A 12609-nucleotide genomic window follows, 5' to 3' on the forward strand; every position below is an offset into this window, starting at 1 on the left:
AGATTCGCTGGTGTCAGTCGGGCCGTCTATAAGTTTCCAATATTCACCCTGAAGGGCCCGTTTATAGAGATCTAACATTGATACTGGAGAGTCCGTTTAAAGGGAACCAAACGTTTATTCTAGTGAGCTCTACAAGAATCCAACATTCATACTGGTGTGCCCATGTATAGAGATCTATCTATTTAAAAACGATAGTTTCAATTGCAACGACTAAGACCTACACAACGATTCAAAATGTTGATTTTATGTAAATTAAAGGGCAAGAGAAAAACACAACTTCACACGTGCACGCGGATATAAACGTAGATAAAAATAATTAAAAATTTGATTATCACATTCATGTAAAATGTACGCGGAACGACTACAGAAGGCGATTTTAGCGGCTATCATTTCTTATGCCCAGAAAACTTTGGACGATGCGGGACGTGTTCAGTAGGGTGAAGTGAGCATGATCAAATTAGTCGAATTGTTTGAGCTTAGCAAAAGAAATTTGTGGGTTGACATCCGAAAAAAATAAAAAAAATTGGTTTAATCGGTTAATATCTTCTGATCCCTTTCTTGATTAGCAAATTCAAAATTTTGAAAATTCAAACAAATTTCCCTGTTGCTTCGAAAATTATGGGGAATTTTTTCTATGTACAGTTTTTGCTACTGAATAATAATAAAAAATTTTAAATTAAAAAAAAATTTTTTCTTAATTTAGAATTTTTTAATTTTTTGAAAATAGCTAAAAACATGTTGTTTTTTTTCAATTGAGCCCTATGCGCACATTTTGAAATAAGTTGAATATGTCAAACCCGAAATTTGTTTAGCTTGAACCAAAGAAAAAAGCTTCTATTTTGTTTTTTCAAACAAATATTTCTTTAATGATGTTTCAAGCGTTCAAATATTGTCAATTTTACGTTTTTTTTAGCGATTTTGACGACTTGCTAAAACTAAGCTTTTAGGCGCAATAAATCATGGTATTTTTACGACAGAACAATATTTTTGTGGGAATTCGCCGATGGACTCATTTTATATACAAAATCACCCCCTTCCCCTCCATATTGGAGTGGGCCGGTTTAATGCGTAGGGGGATACTTGTTGATGGTATCTCGTTTTTTTAGCGAACAGGTAATAAAATGCTCAGGTATGGATTCTTTCGACTTATCGGGTGGAGGGGGGCAAATTTATTTCTGATTGCAGATTATATTTGGTTCATATTAAAAATTATGTACAATATATATTGCACGTTTTATATTCAAAAGTAGACACATACATATATAATTTGTAATATAAAATCGGAAAAATATATTGTATATAATTTTTAATGTGAACCAAATATAATCTGCAATTAAAACTGTATTCACCCCTCCCCTACCAGATAAGTCTACAGAATTTTTACCTGAGGGGGATTTTGTACACAAAATGAGTCCATCATCGAATTCCTACAAAAATATCGTTCTGCCGTAATAACACCATCATTTTTTGCGTCTAAAAGCTTAGTTTTAGCAAATCTTCAAAATCGCTCAAATAAACGTAAAATTGACAATATTTTAACGCTTGAAACTTCATTAAACAAATTTTTTTGGGAAAAACAAAATAACAGTTTTTTTCTTTAGTTCAAGCTGAAGAAATTTCAGGTTGGACATGTTCAACTTTTTCCAAAATGTGTGCATAGGACTAAATCCAAAAAAAGTGTTTTCGGCCAGCTTCAAAAGATTCTAAATTAAGCAAAACAATTTTTTCAATTCATAATTTTTTATTATTATTCAGTAGTAAAAACTATGCATCGAAAAAATTCGCCATAATTTTCGAAGAATTAGGGAAATTTTTGAGAATTTTACATTAAAAAAGGGAATTTTTGTAGATAATTGGTAGTTTAGTAACAATTTGTCTCATACCCGCTATTTTAGAGGAATTACATTGACAATCCTAATGTGACCATAATGGGTCTTTTTCAATAGGAATTCTTTTAAAGTCTGAATAATTTATTTAAGAGTAAAACATGAGAAGGTAATTTTTCGCATTGGAATATGTGACTAATAATATTAATTATGTACATTGATTGTACATCCCTGCTGGGAAAAAGGAAAGAATCGAAAAGGCCGCTTCGGAAAGATTCAGAAAGATTTCGGAAAGAATTCGGAAATGGTTCGGAAAGAGTTCGGAAAGAGTTCGGAAAGAACATAAACAATGGGACACAGGAGAAAAATCGGAAAGAATCGGGATAAACTATTGGGACACTGCGTCATTTATTCAGAAAGAAATCGGGAAGGTCCAGAAAGAAGAAAATGGAGTGGGATACTTCGCAAAAGTTCGAAAGGACATCGAAAATCTTCGGAAAGAGAAAGCGTTCGGAAAGAAACGGAAGCAAAGTTCACATAGAAATAGGAAAGGATCGGAAAAGTACTTTGTTTCCTATTCAGTCCGATTCGTCCGCTAGAGATTATATTATACATTTATATTATGTATAATATACATATATTATGTTGATTGTACACAGAGAAAACTCGGGGTTCATTAAAGTTGCGGCTCAAATAAAAGATGGTATCATTTAGAACATTCACGAACGAAAAGCTTGCAAAGAACGGCTGGTAAGTTAGAAATCGATTTACAGTTATCGACCGATGACTTGATACGAGAAGTTCTTGCATATGAATATGCCTTTATGTTGAAACTTGGCTACATAACCTGCAAATGATATTTATCAAGATATTATATCAATTTAAGTGCGGTATTATTTTGTAATTTAATTATCTTTATTAAGTTAGGTCCATCAGAGTTCGATTACACATGTGCTTTAAGGTAAATATTGTGTTATTAATTAAACATAATGGCAAATTGGGCAAAGCGAAAATATGTTCTTTAGAAATGGGCTCAATTACAACTGAGATCCTTCAGAATCCCAAGTGTGGTATCATTTAGAGCTCATTCATCGTTTTGGGTTCCTTTTCAGCAAGTGGGCTTCATTTTTGTTGCAGCCTCTTTTGAATCAAAAATGGGTTCCAATAGAAAGCTCAGTTTTTCGGTGTAAATAGAAAGAAAGATAAAACCAAACCTATATAATTTATAAAAACTGTTTAATGATGAACTATATGTACAATCTTTTTTAGGGTCGAAAACTTACACAGTTTTTGTTCCGACGGACGCTGCATTTGTCGAAGCTGCCACAAAAAATGGAGGTTTATTATGGAGAGAATCTGATGGAATAGATGCGGCGAAAGATATAGTTACTAGGCATATTGTCCCCACAACTCTTTACACCGCAGGGATGAGGTATTACCATAAAAAAGAAACGCTTCATGAAAAAATGCTACCAATTCACATTCAAAAAACGGGAGGTAAGTTCTAAAATTATATTTATTGCTTCCTGATAGGGGAAAGTTTTTAATAAAGTACATTTTCGAATCAATTTTTTTTACACATTTCGATATAATTCGACCTCGAAAGACGAAAAAAACATTTTTTTAAATGAGTTTGTTTGCTTCACAGTGGACACAAAATTAGGCGACGTCTTTACGACAATTTCACAACATCCTATGTTCGCTTCGTTACAATGTCTTGAAGATATCGTAAAGACATCGTCAGATTATACATTTTTACGCTATCGTAAAGACATCTTAACGACATAGACGTAGGATATCGTAAAGTTGTCGTAAAGATGTCGGAACTATGTCGTAAAGACGTCGCCGAATGTTGTGCCTACAGGGTTACGTGTGTTTGTGTGTCTAACTTTTTGCTGTTAAGCATATGTACGACGACCTTTCGTGATCAACTAATAACGATTAAGGAGGTTTAAAAAAAACATTGACATTTTTCATATAAGGAAAGTTTTTTAATTGGGAATATACGTAAGAGTACTTTAAATTAAAAATTGATGCGTTGCACTAACCTTTTGATTTTCTGAAAATAAGTTTTTCGTTAAGACAGATACATGAACTTGAAAAATATTAAAAGTGTCAATTTTATTCTTTTGTGAGAGAAAAACCTCCCTCTTTGAGAAATCAAACTTGTTTGATACATAAGAGCAAGGAAAGTGCTCATAAAATGAACAAAAATAAATAAACCCATAGTACTTCGCAACGATATTTTATTAGCTTAATCAAATTTCAATTAAACAAGGTATTATTTTTGTTGTGTGTGTTTGTGTATAGTCAAATATAATAAAAATTGCAGGCACATTTATAATGTATTTATTTTTATATAGCTGGAATATTTTTGAAAAGATCAAAAAATAAATTATTCTGATAATAAAAAAGTAGTAAATCGCAAAATCTTCCGTCGATAGTCAGGATAAAACAATTTTCTTATGGAATCAACGGCTTGTTAATTAGACTTATTAATATTACTTGATTCTAAACTGTGAAGGTTTATAAAAAAAATCTATTTTCATATAGTGTTAATTTTGTATTATTCATCATTTGATTGTGGTGCTTTTGCACCAAAATCGCGATTGCGTGCGCAAATAACTTTAAATAGAAGAAATAAGAATTGATAACCTCTCAGAAGATTATTTTCTTAGCAGCTAAGATTCTTTGGACGCTAATCAAATCTTTCTTATTTCGTATGCCTGTGGTATACCCAAACGATCAAATGCTATTTTGCCATTTTTGACCCTCCATCCCATCTCTTAGCGGCGCGTTGCGTATGGCGACACTTGTGATTTTTTCCTTAGCCGTTGATTTTGAACGATTTCATTCATATGCGAATGATTTCATTTTATGCAATAAGAAGCTTGTATCACACAGAATAAAAAAATTCTATGGGCAGTTACGATGCATGAAGTAGAATAGAGCTACGTTTATTTGACAAACATCTACAGATTTTTATTTTAAAAAATCATGATTTTAAAGTGGTTCCCCCTCGGGATGAGGCTCACTTTGCTGTGCAAAGAGGTCCGTTTCCTTCACTGTGACAAGTGATACGCCTGGCACCTAGAATTTATATTTCCAGAACGTCTATAATATCAGGTAATGCAACGAGATCTAACTCGGTAAAGGTGTTGTAACGCTACTTTTTTGTAGTGAAAAATAAAATTTGGCGGTCTCCCTAAGTAGTGCACAAGGAACCCTGATCAAAGAAATTAAGCTAGATAAAATGGATAATTTTAAGATACCTTTTTAAACAAACAATTTACATAATAAATATAACATAAATTTTTAGTCTCCAGTCCTTTCTTGGGAGCTGAAACATTTTTTAACTCTCCCTACAGAATCTATACGCCTAGCATGTCGCCGCGGTACCTGATGCTGCAAAACAGCTTTATAAATATTTGACAAACACGCCTTTCATCCCTTGAGCTGAGAACTTACGTGGGCTAACATTTATTGGAATTCCTATAAATCGCGAGTTACCATACTCAGAGTTCGTGTATTTATATGTATCATTATGGGTATTATTTATTGTTTTTAAATAGACCCGCACTTTTCAGCACATATGCAGTTCTAAACAAATGCTGATAGCGTTCTCATAAACACAAAGCCATTCAATGCTTTTTGATAGAATCATTTATTCTGCTTTGAAGTCAGAAGGATAGTCGTTAACAAAATTATATACCATTCTATTCCTAATGGAAGAATCATCTATTTATTCTACCTTGGATGTCAGAAGAATTATCAATAAAATCCAGAAATTTATGTGGGGACAGTACGTGCGAAGATCTGATAAGGGTGAAGGTGGTGATGGATCCGATCGATCGTTTGCGTAGGTGGCGGAAATCTGTATGGCTCTTGCGTGAGACAAAAAGGAGAAGCACTGAATTTTCCTACTACCCGTGTAAACACGAGAGCTTTTTTAGGGATGATTTACATGAAATTGAATTTACGAGTTACAGAGAATCTGTAGCGTCACATTCTCTAGAATTAGGGTACTGACTAATTAACTAACTAACAAGGCCTGTGGGTCAAAATTTAAATCGATGTCACGTGAGCATAATTCAAAATATTATTGAGTTTTATTTGAAAAGTTTTACGGCTTTTTTTAAATTGGGCTCGGCTTTAAAAATATACATTTTTCAGAATTGCGTCTGCCGTCACTGATTCACAAGTGTCAGTCACCCGGCACGCCTCTCAACGAGCGGCGGAGGCTTATTAGTCCAAGCGCCCTGTGAACAAAGGTTCATTTCAGACACAAAATGTTACCTGAAATTTGACTTAGGATTTTCGTAGTGCTAGGATGTAGAACAAAAGCCTTTATGTTTGAAACCAAGGTTTCAAAAGCACTGTCTGTTAGAAAAAAAGTTTAGTTATAAAATGTAGGTCTTACAAATATCTATAAAATGATCTGTCTTACATAGAGACCATAATAAAAAAATTATGAAAAACTTGATATTCTTCGAGATGCAGTTCATCAAAAATCGACTGCTGTCAAAACCGTGTAAATCCATGGAATTATTTTTGGATTTCGTAGCGCCGGGCAGAAACCTTTATAGTTTCGGTTGGTTGTTCGTAGTAGGGGGAGGTTTGAACGACTTAATTAAGTTTTTTTAAGGAAAATAATTTTAAAAATTGAAAAAAAATATTCAAACAATTTTTTTGAAAAATATTTTTTAACTAATTTTTGTCACAAATTTTTGTTCTAAAAATTCGTTTTGCTCTTCAAATTTCACTTGCGAGATAGAACACAATACCGGAAACATGTGAAATAAGACTAAATACACTGACGTTTTAAACTTTCGGACAATAAGCCTATTACCACCCTTAATAAGTGTGCAAAACATTCACCCGAAATAGTCATCACTTTTTATAAAAACTCATTTGTTATAAGAAATTGACTATTTTTCAACGTAATTTCTGCAGATATGGCCAATAGGATGTAAACAAAAAATTGCTAATAGTCCTCTGCAGGAGTTGTGCTATCAAGCACACTTAGCGGCAAAACGATTTTTCCTTATTAAATTGCATAGAAATGGTTAAAAAAGACAGCAGAATTTCCGTCGTATACAAATAGAATAATTTTCTACATTTTTTTATTTAATTGAATCGAGATAAAATCCATTTGACCTTTCTCATGGTCGTGAGATGTGGTTACAGTCTGCGGTGGACTCCGTACGGTGATTCGGCAAAAGCCTCAGGCATCCTGATGACACAGGAACCCAAGGCCTTCTCAGTCTCCGTCAAGATGTTCCCAGCAATAGTTTCAGAGCGTGTCATGGACACGCTGAGTACCCAGAAAAAATATGATCTAGATGTCCCATTCACGCGGGAACGACGTATCTCTGTTTTAAGTAAGCTTTACTACCATTTCTGTCGCTATTACGTTGTTGGCTGCGACCCGCATTTTTGGAGTTACAATTTTCGGACAGCAATCTCTATTGCATAGAGGAGGCCTGATATCGTTCTCCAGGAGTTCGAGAAACGAACTATATTCGTCATCGTATCCTGAGCTACGGCCGACTACATCACAGCCAAGGATCAGCCCTATGACCAGTACTCTCGAAGGTGCGAACCAGTGATAACTGGTTTCTAACTTCAAAGCTACGCACGCCTGCCAAAAACATGCCGAGTAACATGTAGTATAAATAAAGAGTGTTGTCATCCTTAGGTCATTTCGTGTCATTAAAAATCAAGAGGGTTCCTATAGCCTGTCGTTGTGATTTTGCCGTTTTACAGTAATTTACTGTTGCTTTAGTGGGAGCCAGTATCATTTTCCTAGATGGCAGTTAGTCTCAGTGGGACTTTGAAGTGGTTTAATCTATTTTTTAAATTATTTATACAGTGAGTAGCTTAGATTTATTATTTATTGAGGCCGCGCACCAAAAAGAAGCCTAGCTGACATGCGAGTAGGTCACCTGGATTATGTAAAACTTAATGGTATTCAGCCATATTCAGGTGACTTATTGAATTGTTAGTCAGGTCTCGTCTTGACGTTCGGCGTAACTTAGAGGAACTCTTTCTTTCTTATTGTTACGACGGAATATTTTTATAATTACATTTCTTAAAACTCTGTAATTACTTTTATACATTGTCTCAAAAACATCTGCGATAGTATCTACCAAACATTTACAACTTCAGCTGCTAAACTTTCAGAGACATATTTCTGTAAATTCCTAAATCACTTTATCATATTTTTCGAGATATTTTATTTTTACAGCTTTAAACCCCTAGAATCTATTTTAAACACGAGATACCTTAAGTGTTATTTAATTAGATTTATTACTCTTTTTAAAATCTGGTTGCTTGTCCATTTGGCCAACAACTGATGTACATGACTAGAGATTGAATTTTCACTTCGGTGGGCTTTCCCGTTCTTGCCTTTCCCGAGCTGATCGGAACGGCCCTTCGAGAGGCAGGACCTATTGGGACTTGTATATATTCAAAGTATAATAAAGTTAAGTTATATTTTAAATAAATTTTGAATAAATTATCGATATAAGTCGATGATACAGAATAAACAGTCTAAGCTGTATTCTCTGGAATTTGCTCCAGCTAAAGTAATTTAATCGCAGATATTCACTGACCTATTTCCGACTTGATCACTCTGTCTAGATATTACAAATATTCTATGCAACAGAAAAGCTGAAGGTGATATAACAGAAAGCTATAGAAAATGATTTGTATATAGGTTTCACCTAGATATTATTGTAATCTGATTCGCAGAATTAAAAAATTAGAAATTGTAAAATAAAGTATAGTGATAAAATATCATCGTGCAGAATTTTCATTCTTAATAATTTCGAGTTTATATTTGACGGGCCGAACTGAAATTATTCCGCGAGGAAAAACGGTTTTGGACTTCAACGCGCTTTGGCTCCCAGTCTAAACTCAACCCGCTTTTACGCCCAGTACCAAATTTAACAAGTATTTGTTCGCGCCGCAAGACCGTAACTTTTAAAAATTTAGTCCCGTGTTGATATTGTGACGTTGCAGTGTTCACTTTCCGCTTCTACTAGATACGTTCTATAAATGTCGTCATCTTTGATTAAGGAGTTTTAATCTTTTGTTTTCATATTAACTCATAAACATCAAGCCTAAAGTTCTACATTTTCCTTTATTACATCACATAACGTTAGGCCTGTTTAATAAAAATTAACATCATTGAGCTCATTATGATAAAATTTTAATTACCAAAGTTTGCATAATACTACATATTATGTATTGGAAAAATACATTGAAAATTGTGTACATTTTTTTTTGTAGTTAAAAAATACTACATAAATGTATTGTAAAGCTCTTAATTGTATCATTAGACATAATAATATCAATAACAATAATATTTTTTGTTATCTTTCTCCTTCCTTTTTTTGTTAAGTGACTTTCCCGACTCGATTGTTTTCAGGTGTTGTGGGAAGTGACGAGTCGGATGACATTACTTCCGTTTGCGTCGGGGTCGATCTTTGGTGAACCATCGTGGTCGTAGCTTCCTAAAGCTACATCTGTTTGAATTTTTTCCAAACAACCAAAACCTTTTTTTGGTACAAAGTGCTTGTTGGTTCGACTAGGGGACACATTATTTGGATTAAATCTTCGATGGCACACAGGGGGATTTGAAGACCCCAGGCATTTTCAACCTTAATTTAAGTCCCTTTAAATTTCAAAATGGTACTTACACGGCCCTGACACCTTAGCCAGAAACCCCCTCCAACTTTTCGTGTCCCTAGAGCGATCCTAGAAGCGTCAGTGTCGCGTCGGGAACCGAGCAAAGTTGACTGGTGCCCCGAAAGACCCCAGTGTGCCAGTAACGTATATTTGTTGAATTTTTTCGTGAATTTTTTTGTCTTCTTAGTGCATCAGAGTGTTCAGGAAAGTAAGTAAATAAAATTGTGTGTGATTAGAATTTTTTTATCAAAACGTATTGAAAAAAGTCACTTTTATTAGATGGCGTACAATGTACGGTTGCGTACCATACGTGAAGCAATCTTGGAAGAAGGTGCAGTGCATGATCCATTGGTTGGTGAGGGGGAAGATGAATCGGATATTGGATCTGGGGATGAATCTGAAGAATCGGAATCTTCAGCTTCACTCTATGAAGCTGATTTAGACGATAGTGTTGAAAATATCAGTTTGGAGCAGCGCCTTCTCCAAGCCCGTTCTCAACGTCGCTCTCAACGTGGTCGGCCGCTCCAGAATTAATAGTGCCTGGCCCATCTCCCGCGGCATCGTATGCGGATTCGATTGAGAAATTTTGGGATCTACTTCTTAGTGCAGATATCATCGATATTATTGTTAAATGCATGAATACGGAAATTGAAAATATTCGTCTCGATCTGGTTGCCAGAGGCAAAATTGAAACGTACCATCATCACACGGATGCCCTGGAAATTCGAGCCTATATTGGCCTATTGTATTACGCGGGACTTTGGAAATCATCACAAGTCGATGACAACAGACTGCGGGATAAAACAAAGGGGATAACGGTATACAGATGTGTATTCTCTAGACATAGATTCACATTTTTAGGATCATGTTTACGATTCGATGATAGGAGCACTCGAGATAAAGAAGATAGATTTGCGCGATGTATATGAAAGCAAAGCCGGACAAGTACGGATTGAAACTTGTTACTTTGAACGATGCAGAAACCTCGTACTTGGTAAATATTTTTCCATACACCAACGATTAAAAGTTTGAGTCTACCTCTTTTTTGACTAATTCATTTTCTCTTTTCAGATTCATACGATTCCTTACCTAGGAAAACAAACTGTGCAAACCAGAGGTGAATTGATACCAGAATATTACTTTAGAGAACTGACTGCTCCGATTCACGACTCCAATCGTACAGTGACGTGCGATAACTGGTTCACAAAGATTCCGATGCTCCGAACAATGCTAAAAGATCCTTTTAAAATGACAATTACAGGAACAATGAAGAAAAACGAACGTGAGATTCCACCCACCATGAACGCACCATCGAAGGTAGTGCCAGATTCGAAGTACTGCCACAGGAGTGACTTGACGCTCCTGACGTACACTCCAAAAAAACGAAAATACGTGCTTCTTGTTTCGTCATACATGCATTCGAGAGAAAACACAAACGGAAAACCGAACATGATCCAGCATTACAATTCAACAAAAGGAGGCACGGACTGCTTTGATAAACTTTGTCATGCATACACCGTAACAAGAAGAACCAACCGATGGCCGATGAGGATTTTCTTCGGGATGCTGGACCAGGCCATCGTCAATGCAAGGATCCTAAGAAAGTGCCAACTTGTTGCTCAAAACATTAACGAGAACTGTAAGGCAATTTATTGCTTGGATAAGGTTTTTATGCATTTAGTGAAAACATTCTTGGTGCAAAGATTTTCACGCCCGACTCTACGAAACAACATCAAGTTGGCAATCCACAACATTGTTCATGAGAATCCACCTTCCGAGGAACCCTATCAAGCGGCACTGTTAGAACCTCGGCAAAGATGCTGTTTTTACCCCAAAAAAATTGACAGGTAGGTTAGAGTAGCCTGTGCTTCCTGCAAGACTACGGTTTGTGAAGATCATCGTCTGCAGTTCTTTTATGATTGCGCTGGTGAATAGACTGAAGAGAGGTCATATCTTTTTTTATTAAATGTTTTTACTATTAAATTATAAGATTTTACTGAAATATAGATGTTTCATGCAAGAAAATTGACAAATTGACGTGTTTTTTAAGAAATAAAAGGAAGTCATTGTTCGTCAAAATTTCGTCACTTCATTCTTCAGAATAAATACCTTTTTTCAGCGGACACTAGAGGACTATTTTTTTCTAAAGAGTAACATTTGGAAAGTATACCCTACAAATTTTAGCTTAAAATATTAAAAAAATGAAAAAGTTATTAATTTTTTAGTAAAAAATGTAATTTTTGACTGTTTTTTGACTTCTAAACAATTTTTTTATATTTAAAATTAATTTTTAATTAAATAACCCACAGAATTATTTTAAGTAACTATTTAAGAGTGTGAAAAAATTCAGCTATTTAAAACAATGATTTGGTTTTTTGTGGGAGGCCTTTTTCTCTTGGGGTCAGAAAGACCCCAGTGTGCCAGCCACGTTACAATTCTAGAAGTAGTGACAGTGTTAAATTCTCTAGTGATCTATCTAGTCGATTTCAACTTAGTCATACGTGATTCCTTTGCTGCCCCACGCCAGTCCGCGAGTAATTAATTAACATTTTTTGGTCCTTCGAGCCGGATAGTGGGTGAGCGGAGGAGCATGATCTCAGAAATGACAAACATGCTTCTTGACTGTGTACTTGTTCCCCACAATGCAAATGTTCCGAGACAAGCTTTCAGGTATAACTACCATACTGCGAATGGATTGCTTGCAACATTGCGAAAGCCTTGAGATAGGCTCTGAGGCATGACCGTGTGATTGTTTGTAACATTGCAACCGCTTCAAGAATGGCTTTCAAGCATGACGGATATATTGATTGTGGGTCCCTGGTGGACCGAAGGGACCGAGTGGAGCCTCTGCAAAGTACCCATAAAGACCCCATTGGGTCCCCATTCGGTTTCTTTTTAAAAAACTAAAAAAAAAACAGCAAAATAAACTTTTAAATTGTTGCAATTCGGATTCTACGTTTAAATTTGCATTAGAAACTCACGGAGTAACAGCAATCCTTTTTTTTGCAGGGTTAAAAACTAAAAAAAAAAAATACCTGTCACTTACAAGGGCCGAAGGCGCCTTCAAATGCATCTTCTTTTAGTAGCAGTT

General features: G+C 35.2%; 1 protein-coding gene across 1 annotated transcript in view; it reads left to right on the plus strand.

Annotated features, from left to right (window-relative positions):
- LOC117175530 overlaps positions 1–12609 on the plus strand; it is a 202407-nt gene that overhangs the window by 110291 nt on the left and 79507 nt on the right. The window contains exon 8 of the mRNA XM_033365237.1: positions 3096–3323. Within this exon, the coding sequence (XP_033221128.1) occupies positions 3096–3323 (228 nt within the window). The remainder of the gene's footprint in view (positions 1–3095; positions 3324–12609) is intronic.

The sequence above is a fragment of the Belonocnema kinseyi genome, chromosome 6 (genome assembly GCF_010883055.1).
Source record: "Belonocnema kinseyi isolate 2016_QV_RU_SX_M_011 chromosome 6, B_treatae_v1, whole genome shotgun sequence".
Taxonomy (NCBI): Eukaryota; Metazoa; Arthropoda; class Insecta; order Hymenoptera; family Cynipidae; genus Belonocnema; species Belonocnema kinseyi.